Here is a 21153-nt window from a genome sequence, read left to right as displayed (position 1 = left end):
ATAACCCACTGTTTTCAATGACCCATGCTTGTTTACATTATGTGCAGCCATATATATATATATATAGGCTGGTGCAACCTTTCAGTACATGGCATTAGATATCACATCATACAGAATCTCAGGTGCAATGTGCAATACATAAGTAAGTGTCTGGCCACGTCAAGAACTTTTATCACCAGAGGTCCTGGCCTTGTCACACAGTCCACACACACACATCATGGCTGGGAGAGAGTGAAAGGACAGGCCCAACGTCATCGGGCCTGAAGAGGAAGAGCCCTCCCCTCCCTCCTTCCAACTGTCATCTTCTGGCCTGGGAAAGAGTGAAAGGACAGGCCCAACGGCATTGGGCCCGGCCTCGATTAAGAAGAAGAGGCCCCCCCCTCCAGTCCATCTGCCTTGGTCCAGGCCTCAGAGGGAGAGAAGAATGCTGGACCTGATCCCCTCCCCCCAAACCATTCCCTTCTCCTTTTGTGTCGTGTCTTTTAGATTGTAAGCCTGAGAGCAGGGAACTGTCTGTTATCCCCTCTGTTGTAAGCCGCCCGGATTCCCAGTGATTGGGCAGCATATAAATAAATCCTATTATTATTATTATTATTATTATTATTATTATTATTATTATTATTACGATGCAGTTCTCCAGATCTAACTGGATCTAACAAAGTCTCCATAAATCTCAACAGCATGCAGGATCATGTGAGAGCGAGAGGGATGAAAATATCTAAGGCTTTGCCAGTGATAGCCAGCACCTCCAACTGGCCTTGGAAATAAAGCAAGGACCAGTGGAAATGAACAGCTAAGTATCTCAAGGTCTGGCAGACATACTGAAAATCACATTCACGCCTCAACCTCAGCATGACAGACTTTGCTCTACATCCTACAACGACTGGCAGTGTGGACTAATGGCACGGCCGTTTGGGTCATATCACCATTATCCACAACATTGCTCCTACCCTTAGGAAGGCGGCCTATCTTGTCTTCCATTTATAGAAATGTTGCCATATTTAGATGGGACTTCAACTTGGATTGATTTCTGTTTTGAGTTTTTGCTTAACACTTTTTAAAAAATTCCTGGTATCTTCTTTTTCATCATCAACCTCATCATCTTCACCTTCATTGTCAGCCTTAGTCCTAACAAAGGAGACTCAAGGCCGCTTAATGCTAATCTGTTCAAAAAAGAGAGGACACTGATAGACTGCAGACCGCTTACCTTGACAACAGAAACAGAGACATTGGTAGGAAGGCAAGAATGTGCCTGCCACTGCTTTCCAGAGGGCTTGAGCTCATTCTTAATCCTACAATACAGAAAATGTGGGTGTAAATAGCAGAATTCCATCCTTCAGATAGACCTGTTGTGGGCAGCAGTAGGGGCTGGTTGTCTCCATTGTGTTGGAGCAGTGAATCGATGCTTTGATTGAGAGTTCCTGCATGGCAGGGGGTTGGATGGCTGGCCCTTGTGGTCTCTGCCAATTCTATGATTTTAAGTTTTACAAGAGTTACTCCAACTTGTGCAGGAAACATACCCAAGGATAGCTGTGTTGGCTACATAGCCAAGTACGATAACATCCAACAGTGACACCTTTACTAGGCTAAACAAAATGCATAAAATACAGCCAGCCTTCTGTTTTCATGGGGGATCTGTTCTAGACCCCCCCACTCACAAAAACGGAGACTTGCCTATATTCAAGCCCCATAGGCTTGAATGGTTTGTGTGCCTGCGAGTGCATGTGGGGTGTGCGCCACAGGGGAGTGCTCCATTGAAAATAATGGAGGTCACCCCTCCGCGAATATTCAAGACAGTGGACCTCATGTCCGTGAGAAAGGAGGGACGACTGTACATGTCATAAGCTTTCAAAGCTCCACTGGCTTCTTTTTATTTGGTCGGCCCAATAAAGGTTATCACTGTTTTGTGGATTTTGGATGTTATTGTACCCAGCTTATGCAGGGACTTTGTAAAGTCCTGGACCCTGTCCTCAAAACAGGTTCAGCACTATGGATCACCCCAATAAAATGTTTGTGGTTTGGAGTATGCTTCCCAGCAGGCCTGTGCCATACCTTGATCTGCTGTTGTGCACCTTCAAGTCATTTCCAACCTTTGCTGATACACAGCTGAAAGAAGAGGGATTTTGAGAGGGTGGTCAGGTGTGTATGGTCAGGTGGACGGGGTGGACATGGCCATCAACTCCACTGCAATTGTCTACATCTGATTTAAATGTGGAAAGAATATAGGCACAAACATATATGGGGGCATACTGTATATGCACATCCAAAGCCATAATGGATTCAGAAACCTATCAGTTTTTGTGTGCCTTCAAGTAGTTTCCAACTTCTGGCAATGCTAAGGTGACCATATTACAGGATGTTCCTAGCATGATTTCTTCAGAAATGGGTTTCCATGGCCCAGCGGGGATTTGAATCCTGGTCTCCAGAATTATAGCCACTCAAAGCACAATACCATGCTGACTCTCCATATCTTGATTGCGGCACAACATTTATCAGCATTTCTCACGACTCTTAGCTGGCCAGGTGGCACTAAAAAAGTGGGTTGTACAACCCACTAAACCAGCGGTTCTCAACCTGTGGGTCGCAACCCCTTTGGGGGCAAGCGACCCTTTCACAGGGGTCGCCTAAGACCATCAGAAAACACATATTTCCAATGGTCTTAGGAACCGAGATGAAAATAGTTTGGGGGGTCACCACAACAAGAGGAAATGTATTAAAGGGTCACAGCATTAGGAAGGTTGAGAACCACTGCACTAAACCTTGTTTCCAGAATGATTTCAAAACCTTGGATAGCTCCTTTAAATTTAGACTGAAAACCAGAGTAAATACACCACTCCGCTGACATGGAAACTGGCAGCTGCTGTCTCCTGGTAGATAGGTAAGGTACAGGTCCAAAACACACTGCAGAAATCATTCAGTTTGAGACCTCTTTAACTGCCCTGGCTCAGTGCTAGGGAATGCTGCGAATTGTAGTGTATTGTAGCAACAGAGCTCTCTGAATGAGAAGGCCAAATGTCTCACGAAACTACAGTCCCCAGAATTCCCTAGCATTGGGCCAGGGCACTTAAAGCGGTCTTAGACCGGATTATTTCTGCTGGGGCAGCGAAAACTTTTGTCTACTTCTCAAGGTGCATGGAGTGAACTGGTGCCCAGGAAGGACCTTGGCAGTTTTTGTGCAAAACCAATTTTGCTCAAAGATGTGCTGAAATGCAACAAATCCTTACAGGGCAGGTTGACCATTTTCTTGATGGGTGAATTTTGATGATGAGACTCCCTCTCTCATCAAGGAAATACATCTTTCCCAGCATTCCTCACACTCCAATTGCAGAGCTGGTCTTTCTTTGAGGAAAAGGCCCAATATTCCTACTAGCAACAGCAGGGAGAACAGAGAAGCCAATACGAAAACAGGAGAGACTCACGTGAATAAAGCGGCATGGTCAAAACCAGCTTGATGCCAAAGCTGAGCATAAACATAGTTGTAAAACATATCCAGAGTTTCACTGGGTTTATCACTAATTATCAGATAATCTCGCTCTGTCCATAACTCTATTCCTGTCAAAACAATGTTAAGACCGATGTCTTCATATATCTGAAAATAGAGAACAAGAAATCATCTGCTGATGTAATGTAACTGAATTTGTAACCTATACCATAGTTTAAAGTGTTTGTCTGCTCTTCTGTAAAGTTTGCGTTTTCAAATGGGGAGCCAAACTGTATTGTTCTTACTGTCTTTAGAAATATTATTGAATTTTATAGTATGATTACCAAAAAAAACCCATAAAGAAGAGAGACAGGGAGGTTGCATTTGCACTGCAGAAAGAATTCAGGTTGATGCCACGTTAACTGCCATGGCTCAATGTTATGGGATCCTGGAAATTGGAGTTTATTGTGGCACCAGAGCATTCTGACAGAGAAGGCTAAATGTTCCACAAAACTACAGTTCCCAGAATTCCATAGCAGTTAAAGTGGCAGTTAAAGCCGTGACAAACTGCTTTCATTCTGCAGTTTGGAAGCAAAGAAACGTTTTGCATTTTTGTTTTGCTGCAGAATGCATGTTTATGAACGGGTTTTGATCAAACTTGATCTTGAAACTTAGTTGGAGATCTCATACATTTTTATGCAAGTATGGACTGAGGGATGGGAAGGGCAGTTCTGATAGAACTAGACAAAACCCTAAAGTGTAAAAGGTATACAGGTTAACACCAAAGTTAGCATCGTCCAAGTCACTGTATTCCCCATCACTATGTACAGATACAAGAGCTGGACAGTGAAGAAAGCAGATAAGAAGAAAATCAATTCACTGGAGATGTGGGTCTGGAGAAAAGGGCTGAGGATGTTGAAGATGGCCAAAAAGATAAACCAAGGAGTTGTAGAACAGAACAATCCTGAACTCTCCCTGGAAACCAAGTTGATCAAGCTGAGGCTGTCCTACTTTGGCCACATCATGAGAAGGCAGGACTCATTGGAGAAAACAATAATCCTAGGAAAGGTGGAGGGAAGTAGAAAGAGAGGGAGATCCCAGGCCAGATGGAGAGACTGGATCAGGGAGACCATGGTCTGAGCCTGCAGGACCTGAGCAGAGAAGGAAAGGCGAGAGGGGCTTGGAGACGTCTCCTTCACAGGGTCACCAGGAGTTGAGGTCAGATCGAAGGCAGCTAACAAAGATGTCTTTCCCCCTTGAATTGCAGGTTCAGCTCCTTTAAGGACAAACAAATCATCCCCAAGGACCTGACTTTTTGACGTCTGTTTTCATGCAATGTGTCCTTTACCCTAGGATGGCAGTCTCCAACCTAGGCTGTGAGCCAGAATAGCTGCCATCGGCATACGTACGTTATGAAGGATGGAAAAGACCTGAAGGATCACCAGGATCACTCGGGTTGCATTTTGCTCTTCTCGCTGAAACTGAACAAGAGAAAGAGAGAGAAGGAGCAGACCTTAGAATATTAGCTCATGCAATTGCTTGCTAGGTCCTCCAGTGCAACTCTCTGGTCCACATCTGCCAGGCACTGGCCACAGAATTGCTCTGGAGGAACCACAAATGCCTAGCAGAGTGTTCTCTCTAGGAATCTCTGGGTCCTTCAGTGTGACCTTTGGTTAAAGCGAACCACAGAGTTGCACTGGGGGACCTAGATATTCCTAAAGAGAATATATTGATAGAATCTGTGAATAATTAAATCTGCAAAAGTCAAAGCCGCAAATGGGGAAGGACGAGTGTATAATTACAAAGGAAGGAAGGAGGAGGAAGAGAAGGAGGAGAAACAACAACAACATGAAAACCTTTCCACTAAAATATGGGATTTAATCCTTTTGTTAATCCCAACTAGGCTGGAACCATTGGATCAACTGGATTTACTCACATGTTGTGTCACCCTTCAACAATTGACTGAACAGCTCTACTTTGGCTGGGACTAATGAACCCGATTTCAGCTGGCTAGGAACATAGGCTAGGAATATACATTAACATAAGATGACTATATTTTCAAAAATACATTTCCTGTAGGTTGACTGATGTAAAATACATTTTCCGGCATAGCCAAAGCATTAAGATATTCTGACTTTCAAACTATCCAAAAGTATAGGTTTTCTCTTTCCAGCCCTGGAACATAGGTCTTAGCATAGGTTAAAAGCATGCAGACTTTGGCCAAGTTTGGTTTTGCATGGTTTGGATTGCATCTATGAGAAGGACCACGATTTGAGGGGTTTCTTTTCTGCTGGAGGCTGGAAAAAGAAAGGCAGCAGAGAGGGAATCTGAACTGAAGAGACTGGTGATCTTCCGAACTGTCAAAACCAATTGTACTGCAAACGTTCCAGAGAGAAGCTGTGGCTCCGTAAATGGGATTATCAAGAAAAGTAACAAGATTTGCACCACATAAATATAATCATCCCTCAGCATTTGGGGCTTTGACTTTTGCGGATTTGATTTGTGTGGATTTAATGACTATGTTCTCTCTAGGAATGGCTAGGTCTTCCAGTGCGATCCTCTGGCCAACTTTCACCAGAAATTGACAGGAGGATCTAGAGCAGTGGCTCTCAACCTTTGGTCCTCCAGATGTTTTTGACTTCAGTTCCCAGATTCCCTCATCATTGGTGCTGCTGGCAAAGACTTCTGGGTGCTGAAGTCCAAAACAGCCGGAGGATCAAAAGTTGAGAACCTCTGATCTAGACAGTCCTAGAGAGAACTCTTCTCTTGCATTCGTAGGTCTTCCAGCACAATTCTATGGTAACCTTCCAGCAGATGTTCATCATAGAGTTGCACTGGAGGACCCAGAGATTCCTAAAGAGGTGTTCTCTCAGGTTAAAAAAAGTGGGTTTTTATTTGTGGTTTTTCCATTTTTGTGGGGGTCCTGCATCCCTAACCCCATCAAATGTGGAGACCCTACAGTATATTGACTTATGGAAGCTCTCATTCATTGAGGACCATTAGAATCATAGAACCATAGAGCTGGAATCCATCCCTTTCTGCCATGCAGGAACACTCCATCCAAGCCCTCCCTGTGTCAAATGGCCATCCAGCCTCTGTTTAAAAAGGTCCAAAGAAGGAGACTCCACCATCCTCCGAGGCATTACCTTTCACTGTTGGATAGCTCTTAACATCCGGCTGTTCTTCCTAATGTTTAGGAGGAATCACTTTAGATTGAACTGAATTGCTTGCGCTCTGAGCTGGAAGTCACCTTTCCTCTCTTAAGCTTACAACAGCAGGTAGACTTTAGTAAGGAAGAACAAACCATAAAATAGCCAGACATCTATGAATAGGTAGCGATTACAACAAACAGCGCAGGCTGTCATAACTTACCAATGAATGGCCAGAAACAGCAAAATACGCTAGATATCTGGACACTGAACGAGCTCCAGGGAACTCTGTCTGAAACGAAAAGTAGACAGCTTAGGGCACAGATGGGAAGGAAAGGGGCAAAGTAATGGAGAACGGGAGACATTCTACCGCCAGCCAAGAAAGCCAAGTGGCCGGGAGATGTAGCAGGTATTATTATTATTGTTATTACTATTATATTATATCCTGCCCTTTCCCCAAAACTGGGATTCAGGGCAGCTCACATTAAAAAACAGGGCAATTAAAAGCATACACAGATAGTACACTGAAGAATTAAATTATTCCAATATTAAAACAAGTTACACATTAAATGAGTAAAATACAATTATAACTATCAAAATGTTAACAAATACTTTAAAAACCCCAATGACTTTCAGAGGTCCGCAGGTTGCCCACAAAACCCAGGATGGCACAGAGGTTTGAAGATCAGGCTGTGACTCTGGAGACCAGGGTTTGAATCCTGGCTCAGCCATGGAAACCCAGTGGGTGACCCTGGGCAAGTCACACTCTCTCAGCCTCAGAGGAAAGCAATGGTCAAGTACATCTGGTTGACTGAATATTGGTTATATCTTCCCCATCCTTTTTCCAATTGGCCAAAGGCTTGAAAGCTGTACTTCTCCTCTTGTTGTTTTGTGCAGAGGTTAAATGGTGGTCCTGCAGCCACAAGGCTGTGAGTTCGATCCCAAACAAGGCTCCAAGGTCGACTCAGCCTTCCATCCTTTTGTAGATTGGTAAAATGAGTATCCAGCTTGTTGGGGGCAATTGGTTTACAGATTGTAAACCACTTAGGGAATGCTGAGTTCACTGATAAGCAGTAAAGAAATGTAGATGCTATTGCTATTACTATTGAGAGAGAGCCTTTAGGGCTGAAGGGCGGGGTAGAAATACCATAAATAAATAAATATTCAGTTTGAAAGGATGCTTAAATATTAGCTACATATATGTAAAACAGATTTAAAACTAGCTGAACAATGATTTCTTCATTAAACAGTATTAAATTATTTAAAATCCTCCCAATCATTATTAATAAAGAAGATCCCACTGGTCTTACTTATTATTACATTTATATATATCAGCACATGACCGTTCAATGTACAATAACATCCAAAATCCCCAAACGGTGACACCTTTATTGGACCAACCGAATGCAAAAAAATACATGCTGCAAGCTTTCGAAGCTTCACAGGCTTTGAAAGCTTGCAACATGCATTTTTATTTTGCATTCGGTTGTCCCAATAAAGGTATCACTGTTTGTTGGATTTTGGATGATATCATCATAGAATAGAATCATAGAATCATAGAGTTGGAAGAGTCCTCCAGGGCCATCCAGTCCAATCCCATTCTGCCATGCAGGAACTCTCAATCAAAGCATCCCCTGTGACAGATGGCCATCCAGCCTCTGTTTAAAGACCTCCAAGGAGGGAGACTCCACCACTCTCTCAGGAAGGAGTGTGCTCCACTGTCGAACAGCTCTTACTGTCTGGAAGTTCCTCCTAATCTTGAGGCGGAATCTCTTTTCCTGGAGCTTGCATCCATTGTTCCGGGTCCTGTTCTCTGGAGCAGCAAAAAACAAGCATGCTCCCTCCTCAATATGACTTCCTTCCAAATACTTAAACAGGGCTTTTATATCACCTCTTAACCTTTTCTTCTCCAGGCTAAACATCCCCAGCTCCCTAAGTCTGTCCTCATAGGGCATGGTTTCCAGACCCTTCACCATTTTGGTTAGGGTTGCCATATCCTGGGAACAAGCGGGACTATCCCGGGCTTTGAGGGCTTGGCACGGTCCCATCCCACTTGAACTAATTTCCCGGGTGGCTGCCTGGTCGGGGGCGCAGCCACACAGGGCTCCATACTCCCTCTCCTTTTATAATGGAGGCAATGTCGCGCTCGGGGCCCTGGCCATGGCCTCCTCCAGCCACGGCAGAGCCGCTCGGGGCCTGGACGGCCAGCCGGGCCCCAAAAAAGGAGGCCGCCATGACAAGGCCTTCTCCAGGCTCAAGCAGCAGCAACTAGTTGGCAGCATGAGCTTTCCTAGACAAGTCCACTTCCTGAGATGCATCAGTCTCACAGGTATGACATCTTGATATCTTTGAATTCTACTGTTGTGTGCCTTTTTAAAAAAATAATTAATGTTTTTGGCTTCTGGTTGGTTGTGTCCTCCATTCTTCTCGAATGTCCTACATTTTGTCCTACATTTTTTCTATGTTTGTCCTGATTTGGTGGTAGCAAATTATGGCAACCCTAATTTTGGTGGACCTCCTTTGGACACGCTCCAGTTTCTCAGCATCCATTTTGAATTGTGGTGCTCAGAACTGGACACAGGATTCCAAGTGGGGCCTGACCAGAGCAGAATAGACTATGACTTCCCTTGATCTAGACTTTTATTGATTCAACCTAGAACTGCATTGGCCTTTTTAGCTGCTGCATCACACACTGTTGACTCATGTTCAATCTTTGGTCTACTAGGACTCTTAAATCCCTTTCACACATATAATCTCCTTAAGCCAGGTGTCCCCCATCCTATATCTGTGCATTTCATGTTTTCTACCTAAGTGCAGTATCTTACATTTCCCTGTGTTGAAGTTCATTTTGTTAGTTTTGACCTAGCTTTCTAATCTATTAAGGTCATCCTGAATTTTGAAGCTGTCCTCTGGGGTATTAGCTGCTCCTCCTAATTTGGGGTCATCTGCAAATTTGATAAGCAGGCCCTCTATTCCTTCATCCAAGGCACTTCAGAGGAAGGCTTCAGGGGCCTCATTTTGAGACCCCAAATACCACATTTTGCCCACCTCTGACCCAGAAGGACCCACTGTGCCCCCCAAACCTACCACATGCCTGGGCTCCCCTGCTCCTCTCAGCTGAATCTCATTATTCGCCAGCTCATCTTGTTCCTCAGGCATTGCCTTACAGGGTTCCTGCTGCTGTCGCTCCGTCCGATAAATAAGGTGATGAAATGCAGGCGAATTCTGTACAGGTTGGATTTCGTACTTCAGACCTTCAATCTGTATATATCCCCTGGAGGGAAACGTTGCAGAAGACAATTAGTTGCAGGTATACAAAGAAGGAAATACATGATGGTGAACAGGATATGGACAGGTTGAGTTGCCCTTATCCAAAATGCCAGGGACCAGACGTGGTTTAGATTTTGGATTTTATTTTATTTTTATGTGAGAATACCTATACACTCATCCTTCCATATTTGTGGCTTTGATATTTGCGGATTTGATTATTCACGGATTTGATTAATATGTTCTCTGTAGGAATCTCTAGATCCTCCAGCACAACTCTATGGTCAACTTTTATTGAAAGTTGTACTGAAAGACATAGAGATTCCTAGAGAGAACACTCCACTAGGCATTTATAGCTCCTCCAGCGCAATTTCTATGGTCAGTGTCTGTCGGACGTTGACCACAGAGTTGCCCTGGAGGACCTAGAGATTCCTAGAGAGGTGTCCTCTCAGATAAAAACATGGTGTTTTTGTTATGTGCGTTTTTTCCATATTCACGGGGGTCTTGTGCCCCTAACCCTAGCAAATATGGAGAGATAAGTGTATAATATAATATAATATACATTATACATGCTGAGATAACTTTGAGATAGGACCCAAGCCTAAAAACAAAATTCATGTATGTTTCCTATAAACATTATACACATAGCCAGAGGGTAGATGTTATACAATTTTAAAAATAAATATTGTGCACAAAACAAAGTTTGGGTACACAACTGGAACATCAGAAAGCAAAGGTTTCGTCCCTATCTCAGCCACTCCTGAAAAAAATGTTTTTGCTTTTTGGAATATTTCGGATTTTGGGATTCCCGATAAGGGAGACACAACCTGTACAAGCAGCAAAAGTTAGTCAATAAACATAACTTGGGCTGCATCTACACTGTAGAAATAATCCAGGTTGGCACCACTTTACTTGCCATGGCTCCATGCTATGGAATTCTGGGATCTGTAGTTTGTTTTGGCCCCAAAACTCCCTGATAAGTGTCTCACAAAACTTTGTTGTTGTTGTTAACTGTCATCATCATCATCATCATCATCATCATCATCATCATCATCATCATCAAATGTTTAAACTCTATATTGCTTTTAATAGGATTTGAGCTGTCCTGGGTCCAATACCAGCATGAAAGCAGGATATTAAAATAATAAACAAAAGCCTGTTGCTGAGGCCTGACATTAAGAAGGGAAGAAAGGACGGGTTTCAGTGGTTGCTCCTAGTCCGCAGCCATTACCAAAGCCCGGTGCAGGTAGAGAGGACCACGTCAGAGTCCAAGGCATCTTCCACATATCCTCTATAATAGCAGTCAACCTGCAAGGTTTTAGTTAAAAGAAAATAAATCTGCTTCAGAATATAATAGATCAGGATATCACTGAGTCAGAGAAAGCAATAAAACCCAAAATAGCTATGCAGAGGTGAACGTTTGCTAAAGATACACAAAAACCAAAGTCTAGAACTTGCAAGTTGTTCAGGAGCAGAAGTGGTGTACTGGGGTTTTGAACTTTGAATAAAGGAAACACAATAGCATGAACCTTGTTGGAAGTCTTCAACTGGAGCACAGAATCATAGAATCCTAGAGTTGGAAGAGACCCCAGGAGGGCTATCCAGTCCAATCCCATTCTGCCATGCAGGAACTCTCAATCAAAGCATCCCCTGTGACAGATGGCCATCCAGCCTCTGTTTAAAGACCTCCAAGGAAGGAGACTCCATCACTCTCCAAGGAAGGAGTGTGTTCCACTGTCAAACAGCCCTTACTCTCAGGAAGTTCGTCCTAATGTTGAGGCAGAATCTCTTTTCCTGGAGCTTGCATCCATTGCTCCGGGTCCTAGTCTCTGGAGCAGTAGAAAGCAAGCTTGCTCCCTCCTCAACATGACATCCCTTCAAATACTTGAACAGGGCTGTCATATTACCTCTTAACCTTCTCTTCTCCAGGCTAAACATCCCCAGCTCCCTAAGTCATTCCTCATAGGGCTTTATGGTTTCCAGACCCTTCACCATTTTAGTCACCCTCCTAGACACACTCCAGTTTCTCCACATCCTTTTTGAATTGCGGTGCCCAGAACTGGACACAGTATTCCAGGTGAGGCCTGACCAAAGCAGAATAGAGTGGCACTATTACTTCCCTTGATCTAGACACTATACTTCCATTGATGCAGCCTAAAATTGCATTGGCCTTTTTAGTTGCTGCATTGCACTGTTGACTTACATTCAGCTTATAATCTACTTGGACTCCTAGATCCCTTTCACACGTATTAGTCAGGTATCGCACATCCTAGCAGATCCATTAAATCAGGGCTGGGCAACTGTCAAAGGGCAGGAGGTGAATTAGGCTCCCCGGGAAAGTACGAAGGGCTACATGGCTCCCAAATGGCATACCTTTATGCACAAATGCCCTCAAACACCCTCTGAGGGATGTGGGGAAAATTTTCACCACATCTCTCCAACACCAACATTTTAGGGTCAGGAGAACCTTTTTGAACAAATAGCATTTTCATCATCACAGTTTGCTTCCATGGACATCAGGTAAGTCAGGATTATGTTCTGACCATGCAACAAGCAACATCCACACCCAATTTCACCTTGTAAGTTGCACAGCCCACTCCCCAGCACATTTCGTGTTGTCAGAGAGTGAGGGGATGTGTGGGGCAGATGCATTCGACTATTTTCTTGTAGCTGAACATGTTGTAAGAGTGTGATCTGCAGGGATCTTTTAAGGAGCCCTGTCTCAGCATGTCCAGCGACTAGAAAATAGCTGGAGTCATCTCTGCTCATACCTTGCTCTCTAACAACATGGCAATAGCTATATTGGGAGGGGGCTGCCATGCTTACAAGGTGAGTTTTTTTAGGGGTGGCTAACATCAGGAGATGTATGAAAAAGGATCTTGTAGCACCTTTGAGACTGACTGTGCAGAAGACGTTGAAGCATAAAGTTTAGTAGACTTGGTCTACTTCTTGAGTTGCATGGAGTGGACTGCTGCCCAGGGAGGACCTTTATAACCAAAGCTATGAATAGCTATGGAAATGCAAAACTTGTGGGTCTGGTGATGAGGCAACATGGTGAGTTTTAAATATGGTCCTTGAGGGACAAAGGCAGGAGGAAAGATGTTGCCTAAGGCCAGGGTGGTTGGGTGACCATATGAATGGCGGAGAGAGTTTTGGGACATGGTCCATGAAGGCTGGGAACCAGAAAGGAGATGTAACAAACCGGCTAAGAGCATCCTTCTGAGGTGGAGTGTTAACCAGTGTTATAATAGGCCTAGTTCACGCCATGCGTCTGAGGAAATCTATAAAAACTTATGCTACATGTTCTTTCACACAGAAAACATGCCGGAGTAGCTGTGTTGGCTATTTAAGAAATCCAAAGAAGAAAACACTAGTGATACCCTTATTGGCCAATTTCAGTTGGCCAATAAAAGTATCACGGATGGATTTTTGTTCTTTCACACAGTTAGTCTCAAAGTTGCTACAAGATCTCTTTGTATCAGGAGATGTAGCTATGAAAAAGCAGCTATGTGACCCATGTATGCTTTTTGATACAGGATCTCAACCAATGTTTTCTGCACATTGGTTTTTCTGTGCAAAAAAGAAGAAGGTTTGTTTGATTTTTGTGGTGCCAACTCCCCAAACAAACAAACAAAACCCTTCCACGTGTCAAATAGCAGGAACATTGTACAAAATTCTGACTGGTGTATTCTTTTCCTAACAGGGCTTTCCATCTGTTCTCCTTGGAGTGAACAAACCCATTTTCCCTTCTGGGAATGAATAATTCCTAGTTCAATGGGCCCTTGGTATCTGCTGAGGTTTGGCTCCAGGATCCTCCATAGATACCAAAATTTGTGGATGCTCAAGTCCCATTAAATACAATGGCATAGTTAAATGGTGTCCCACATACGTATAAAATGGCAAACCGTGGATGCTTTAATCCTTAGATTTAAAAAAAGTGGAGGGCTGACTGTATTTTTTCCATTCCTAGTTAGGAAAGGTTTACCCAGCACCTATTTTTCACCAGAATAATATCTGCTAGAAAAGAAAAGAAAAGAAAAGAAAAGGATCTTCTTACTGCTGTATTACAAAAATCTGCTCACCATTAAAGCAAAGGGGTTAAAAAGCAGCCCTAACCATATATATTGGGCCAAGTTGAATAATTGACTACATTTGAATTTTTTAAATAATTCAAGCACAGCCTTGAAAGCCGTCAGTTTTTATGACATTTTAATGTTCCTGAGGCTATGAAGAAAATGTACCTTTATATAGGGATGATCTTCCCGCCGGTTTCCTTTCAGATCAAAAGAGTAAACAGGCATATTCCGAAATATAAAAGACCTGCGTGTAGAAAAGGTGCTATTAGAAAAGCAGGGTTCATTCACCAGCAAAGTGCTCTTCTACTGAATGAGGATCTGATTATAGCAAAGCTCCGCTGCGGAAGATAATGTGAATGGAAATGTCTTATGCTGATATTTCTCTGCCACCTGCCAAAGACCTCTGTCCACTGCTGGTTTTTACATGCTAGAAAGCCAAAAGCCACAAACCAATAGAGCTAATGGCCTCGGTGCTATTGTTAACCCTGTTTAGTGTGTGTGTCTTTCAGGTTGCTTGTTGACTTATGGCAACCCCATGAATTTCCCAGGGTTTTCTTAGGCAAGGAATGACCAGAGCTGGTTTTGCCAGTTCCTTCCTCTGCAACACAGCCTACAGCACCTGGGATTCGTTGGCAGTCTCCTATCCAAGTAATGAACATTGCTGACCCTGCTTAGCCTCCAAGATCAGACAGTCTTTGGGGTTTGGGGGCCTCTTCCAGTCATTGTCTGTTGACTTATTTCCCCATGAATCTCATAGGGTTTTCTTAGGGAAGAAATTCTCAGAAGGGGTTTTACCAGTTCCTTCCTCTGAAACGGAGCCTTCAGCACCTGATATTCCTTGGTGATTCCTTTCCAAGTCCTAACCAGGGGTGAACCTGCTTAGCTTCCAAGATCAGAAGGCATCTGGTGCCTTCAAGGTTTTGTGTGTGTGCCCTCAAGCCGCCCACCGACTAATGGCGAGAACTGCTACAAAAAAGAGGTGTTTTTGAGGGGGCACCAGATTTGGGGGCATGAGAGGGGATTTTTGTATGTTTGGACCACTTCTTGGCATCTTTCGATGTGGTCTTGGTGCAAAAATCACCTGAAGATCTTCACCTCATCAAGGAGCTTCAAGGGAACGGTGGCAGGCTTTGCGTCAGGGGAATTTTGCATCCTGTGTCACATTTTTTCCTCCCCAGATGGAATTCATCAAATTCCTTCCATGGCCCATAGACAACTCAAAGACATGAAGCCACTTACTTTTGACGTAGGTGAACTATCCTGTTAACTCCTTCAATTCTTACTTTATAAGACAGTTCTTTCTAAAAGGATCCAAAGGAAAGATCTTGTTACTTAAAACCTGGACCAGTTCATCTTATGACTTCACATAAAAAAGGAAGGAGCCCCATTTTGTCATGCAGGAAGAGGCAATCCAAGCATTCTCAACAGATGGCCATCCAGCCTCTGTTTAAAAACCTCCAAAGAAGGAGACTGCACCACCCTTCTTTCTAATAGGACGCGGAACAAAGGATGGAAGCTACAGGGAAAGAGATCCCACCTAAACATTAGGAAGGGCTTCCTAAGAGTAATACCTGTTTGCCAGTGGAAGACACTCCCTTGGAAAGTGGCGGAGTCTCCTGCTTTGGAGGTCTTTAAACAGAGGCTGGATGGCCATCTGTCGGGGGCACTTTGTGTATTCAGGTTGGATTTGATGGCCTTTGGGCTCTCCTCCAGCTCTAGGATTCCATGATTCTATGATCCTCCAAGGCAGCAGCATCTTCCACCTTTTGCTAGGAAGTTCTTCCAAATGTTGAGGTGGAATCTCTTTTCCTGTAGTTTGAATCTATTGCTCCATGTCCCAATCTCTGGAGCAGCAGAAAACAACCTTGCTTCATCTTCACTATGATCTCCCTTCAAATATTTAAACAGGGCTATTAACTTTCTTTTCCCCAGGCTAAACCTACCCATCTCCCTAAGTCTCTCCTCATATTGCTTTATGGCTTCCAGACCTTTCACCATTTTGGTTGCCTTCCTCTGGACTCTGTGTCGTCCCTCTCCATCAAAGTTTCCATCTTGCCTTGGGATTGTCTTTCTACAACTTCAGCCCCTAGTTGTTTAGACTACACTTACCATCAATATCAAGGCTAAAGGACTGGCGTTGATGGGATTTGTAGTCTAACTACACTAAGCACTTTATCATACTAGCGAGAAACAGGATTTAAATTAGAAATAAATGAGGGGAAAACCCTGCAAATGCGAGAGGTTTATCGCACGATGTTTCGCCAGACCAGAAAAAAGGTGAAGATAAAGCAGAGGCAAAAGGGACAAAAGTGGCAGCTTTTTACTTCTGGAACTTCCTGAAAGTAAAAAGCTGCCATTTTCGTTCGCTTCATTTTCAATTTATTTAATGATTGTGTGATAAACTTCTTGCATTTGTGGGTTTTTTTCTAATTTAAATCTACTTTAAATTATCCCGTTTGTCAGTGGGATTTCGCTAGTGTGATAAGGTCCTAGGAGAGACTGCATTAGCCTGGAGAAGACTGGCACAGGCTATACTTTCCTTCCGATTTTTCTTTTAAGCTTCATGGCAGTTGATTGGAAAGAATATTGATCAGTCACCAAGTAGGTAATCCATATTACCTTGGAGTGGAAGCCAGTTTGTGGTCCGAGTTCCTTTGGCACGATGACTTCAAAGTAAAGGTATTTCGATGCTCCCACAAAGCCTGAAAAAGGGATTCTTTTTTAAAAAAGCAAAAAAGTAAAAGCTTTTTGCAATAAATATGTTGTGTTTGAGTCAGAACGGCCCGGCGCATGGTGCTTTGGAAATGCCCAGCAGAGTGTCCTCCGCTCCTAAATGACTTGTTTTCCCACCACTATTTTTGCCTGTTTTTCTTAAGCCCTTATTTTTGCAGAGAAGACGTCAAAATAGCTGCTTGGTGCTTTCTAAGGAAGTATAAGGAGGCTTTTGTCTGGAAAAACATGCCACCCAAACTGAAGGGTGCATCTACACTATCGGTTTAATGCAGTTTGACACCACTTTAACTGCCATGGTGCCATCCTCCAGAATTGTGGGGTTTGTTGTTTTGTGAGGCACCAGCATTCTTGGACAAAGAAGGCTCAAGACCTTAACAAAACTACAGATCCCAGGATTCCATGGGATTAAACTACAGCACTTAAAGTGGTGTCAAAATGCATTGTTTCTAGCGTGTAGACCCACTCGTAGTCCTATGCTCAAACCACTACGCCATGCTGCCTTTCCCTTCCAGCTCTATGGACTTTATCACACGGGGAAAATCAGGGGTTTAAAAAGTCAATATCCCAGGAGAATCATGCCATTGATTGTGGTGAAGATTTTCACATGACGCCACAATTAAAGAGCACTTATTCTGGGAATTAACAATGGAATAACCAGCAACAAATCATTCACGGGATTTTCCTGGGATATTGACTCTTTAAACCCCCAATTTCCCCCCTTGTGATAAAGTCCTATAACTTTATAATTCTATGATTTTGAAGAGCTAGACCTCTCCTTCATAGCCTTAGGAACGTGTGGAGATGGTAAAAATAGATGAATTGAAGCAGCGAGACTGGACTCTACAGGCCAATGGTTATTCCGGCTCAGACATCAGAAGGGCTGCCAGACCCAGAAAAGCCCAGAGAAGTGAAGACAAACAGCCACCCGAAAGGAAGGTATTTTTACCATACATCAAAGGGGTCCCAGACAGAATAGGCAAAGTGGTGAGGAGGAAGCACAACCTGCAAATGGTTTACAAACCGACCAAGAAAATCCAGCAAATGCTGAAATCAGCTCAGGATGGGAGCGATCCTCTCGCGGCCGCAGGAGTTGACCGCATACGGTGCAGCTGTGGACAAGTCTACATAGGAGCCACCAAAAGCAACGTCCAAAGACGAATCAAGGAGCATGAGAGACACTGCTGTCAGAAAAATCAGCAGTAGCCGAACACATTATAAACCATCCTGGGCACAAAATGCTATTTGAAAACACTGAAATTCTGGACGATGCCAACAACTATCAGGTCAGAATGTACAGAGAAGCCATTGAAATCCACAAACACCTGGATAACTTCAACAGGGAAGAAGAAATCCTGAAAGTGAACACAGTTTGGCTCCTAGTCCTGAAGAACACCAAAGTCAAGACCCAGCAAAATGCAAAGGAAAACCACCCAGAGTCAGGAGTTTTCCCAGCAGACAATGAGTCATTAAGTAAATGGACACCTGGAGGCCTTGCCATTCAACAACAGAACAATACACACATTAACATCTAATATTGCTTCTTCTCAACCAACAGTATATATACCCCACCCTCTTCCATGCCAGCATTCTTTGAAGATGCCAGCCACAGATGCTGGCGAAACATCAGGAATAAACTCTTCTAGAACATGGCCATATAGCCCGAAAAACCCACAAAAATATGGATGCCAGCCATCAAAGCCTTCAGCTTCACACAGTCGCTTTCAAGTTAGGACTAGAACCCAAAACAGGGTCCACTGCCTCTCTGCCAGGAAAGACAATGACTGCTAAGGACCCAGAGGCTCCTGAGCATATGCAGAGGGCTTGGCCATTCACCCCACTTTCCACGCACCCAGGCCAAGGAGGAGCAGGGCGAGGGGTGCTCCAGAGCCCGACATTCCCTGCTCTCGGCGCTGAAAGGAAACAAAATGGAGGGCCAAGGACTCATGCAACTTCCCTGTTGCCTGTTTGATGCCAACTGCCAACCGCTCTGATTCCACTGGCCTTCCCGCCAGTCAGGCCCAAGTCTGGACATGAGTGGCCGCCTTGGCCTCAAGTCCCGCCCCACAGAGCGCCTCAACATTCCGACAGCCATTTTGTGGTTCTATCTGTCCACTCGGCCTCCATTTTACATCCCTTTTTGGTCCTCCAGGTGTTTTGGATTTCAGCTCCCAGAATTCCAAGCTGGCTGGGGCTTCTGGGAGCTGAAGTCTGGAACACCCAGAGGACCAAAGTTTGGGAACTGCCATTCCTCCTCATTCTCACAGCCCCACAAACACCCCAAAATGCCGGCTTCCCATCTATCTATCTATCTATCTATCTATCTATCTATTTCATTTATATTCCGTCTTTCTCCCTGGAGGGACCCAAGGCGGCTCACAGAGAAAACCTATAAAATTATTATACAATTCAAACAATTAAAACATTTCTATATAAAATCACATAAAATACATATAATAAAATATAATATATATTTTCTATAGTGCTTCCCATTCCAGCTTTTTGGGCTGCATCTGCACTGATGAAATAATCCAGTTTGACATCACTTTAACTGCCATGGCATATTTTGGAGAAAAGTGCAATGCTTTGGACAGTTCCTCTACAGTTTTGACCAAGGCTGCATCCGCATGTCAGAAATAATCCAGTTTGACATAACTTTAATTGCCTTGACTCCATGCTATGGGATTCTGGGAACTGTACTTTGTTTTTGGTACCAGAACTCTTTGACAGGGAAAGCCAAACGTCTCGTAAAACTACAGTTCCCAGAATTCCGTAACATGGAACCAAGGCTGTTAAAGTGATGTCAAACTGGATTATTTGCGGATCCAGCTTTGGTCAAAATGGTAGAGGAACTGTCCAAAGCCTTGCACCGTATCTCCAAAATATGTTTAGCACTCAGGGAAAGGCAGGAAATAAGTTTTAAAACCCTCCTCTGAACAAATCCTGCCAAGAATACCCCATGATAGGGTTGCCATAAGTCAGAAATGACTTGAAGGCACACAACAACAACAACAACAACAACATTAAAGGAACATCTCCTTCAAGCTGTTGATTCTTGTCAACACTGCAATGACTTTGAATCTCACCCTTCATTTCCTATTGCAAGAGAATGTAGCGAGACCTTTTGGTTGCTGTTATTGTTGAACTGCAACTCCCAGCTTTCTTCACCCATGGCAATGCTGGCTGGGGCTGCTGGGCATTGCAGTTGGACAACATCTAGAGGGTTACACTATTCCAGTGGTTACCAATCTTTAGTGCTCCAGATGTTTGGGACTCCAGCTCCAGCAATTTGTGAACGTTGGCCAAGTTGGCTGAGGCTTCTGGGATCTGAGGTCCAAAATAAATGGAGGACTAAAGGTTGGGAACCACAGAACTATTTGTTCCTCCAGTCCCACAACTTCAAGCCTGGGAATCATGCAGCCTACACCGCGGGGTTGTCAGACTGAAACTTTGAGGGCTCCTGTACCTTCAACAATTGTGTTGAAGAGGGGATTTCAGTGAGGTTTGTCATGCAACTGAGGCTGCATCTGCACTGCAGAATTAATGTCGTTTGACACCACTTTAACTGCCATAGCTCCATCCTATGACATTGTAGGATTTGTCATTTTCTGTACTATTTTGCCTTCTCTGTCAAAGAGCTCTATGCCACAACAAACTACAAAGCCCAGCACCCCCTGGGGAGGAGCCATGGCAGTTAAAGCAGTGCCAAACTGGATTATTTCTGCAGTGTGGATGCAGCCAAAGTGGGCAAATGGCGACCATTGGTGGGGAAAGTGCCCCAAATGGGCAACCTTTCTCCACAATCACTTCTGAAGCCCTGCATCTGTGGCTGGCATCTTCAGAGAATGCTGGCATGGAAGAGAGTGGGGTATATATATTGGTTGCTTGAGAGGAAGCAATTTCCATGTTAATTTGTGTATTGCTCTGTTGTTGAATGGCAAGGTCTCAGGGTGTCTATTTATATAATACATAATAATAAGCTCTTCTAGAACATGGCCTCATAGTCCAAAAAACACCCATAAAAGACTATGGATGCCGGTTGTGAAAGCCTTCAACTTCACGTATAAATAAAATTGTTTGGACCTTGCACTCTGGAGTTCTGTTCCTTGGAACCAGAATAGCCTGCCTTGAGTTGCCCAAGCCTTCTTGGACACTTTCATTTGGGTTAATAAAATTCCCCTATTGAATAGTAATCATGGGTACCCTTCCAGGACCTGTTTACTCTTTCACTGTTTCCTTGGAAGAGGAGTTTTCCCAGGGATGGGAAGGAGGAGAAATGACACAACTACGGCATGCGACGGCCAATTGCTGGACCGACAGGAGAAGCAGCTGCAAGGGATTTTAGAAAAGGCAAGGGAGGCAAAATACCTGAAAGTAACAGCAGCAGTTGCAGAAGTCTAGTTCTGTAGCGGTTGGAGGACAGGAACTGAAGCAGAGGCTGGATGGCTCAAAACTGAATGACAGCAAAGAATCTGAAAAGCCTGTTTGCTGTGGGATCTTTAAATGCAAG

General features: G+C 43.9%; 1 protein-coding gene across 1 annotated transcript in view; it reads right to left on the bottom strand.

The window, feature by feature from the left end:
• The window catches only part of LOC121926566 (disintegrin and metalloproteinase domain-containing protein 21-like), a 46402-nt gene extending 27789 nt beyond the window's left edge, over nucleotides 1-18613 (bottom strand). Inside the window, exons 1-10 of the mRNA XM_042459635.1 lie at nucleotides 18496-18613; nucleotides 16533-16615; nucleotides 15153-15214; nucleotides 14079-14157; nucleotides 11069-11145; nucleotides 9658-9844; nucleotides 6794-6862; nucleotides 4831-4902; nucleotides 3420-3589; nucleotides 1208-1292 (exon numbers count right to left, since the gene is read on the bottom strand). Coding sequence (XP_042315569.1) covers nucleotides 1208-1292; nucleotides 3420-3589; nucleotides 4831-4902; nucleotides 6794-6862; nucleotides 9658-9844; nucleotides 11069-11145; nucleotides 14079-14157; nucleotides 15153-15214; nucleotides 16533-16615; nucleotides 18496-18541 — 930 coding nt within the window. The 5' untranslated portion in view covers nucleotides 18542-18613. The remainder of the gene's footprint in view (nucleotides 1-1207; nucleotides 1293-3419; nucleotides 3590-4830; nucleotides 4903-6793; nucleotides 6863-9657; nucleotides 9845-11068; nucleotides 11146-14078; nucleotides 14158-15152; nucleotides 15215-16532; nucleotides 16616-18495) is intronic.
• Between the last annotated feature and the right edge of the window lie 2540 nt (nucleotides 18614-21153).

This window comes from Sceloporus undulatus, chromosome 3, assembly GCF_019175285.1.
Source record: "Sceloporus undulatus isolate JIND9_A2432 ecotype Alabama chromosome 3, SceUnd_v1.1, whole genome shotgun sequence".
NCBI classification, from domain to species: Eukaryota; Metazoa; Chordata; class Lepidosauria; order Squamata; family Phrynosomatidae; genus Sceloporus; species Sceloporus undulatus.
This window is presented reverse-complemented; position numbering and strand designations above follow the sequence as displayed.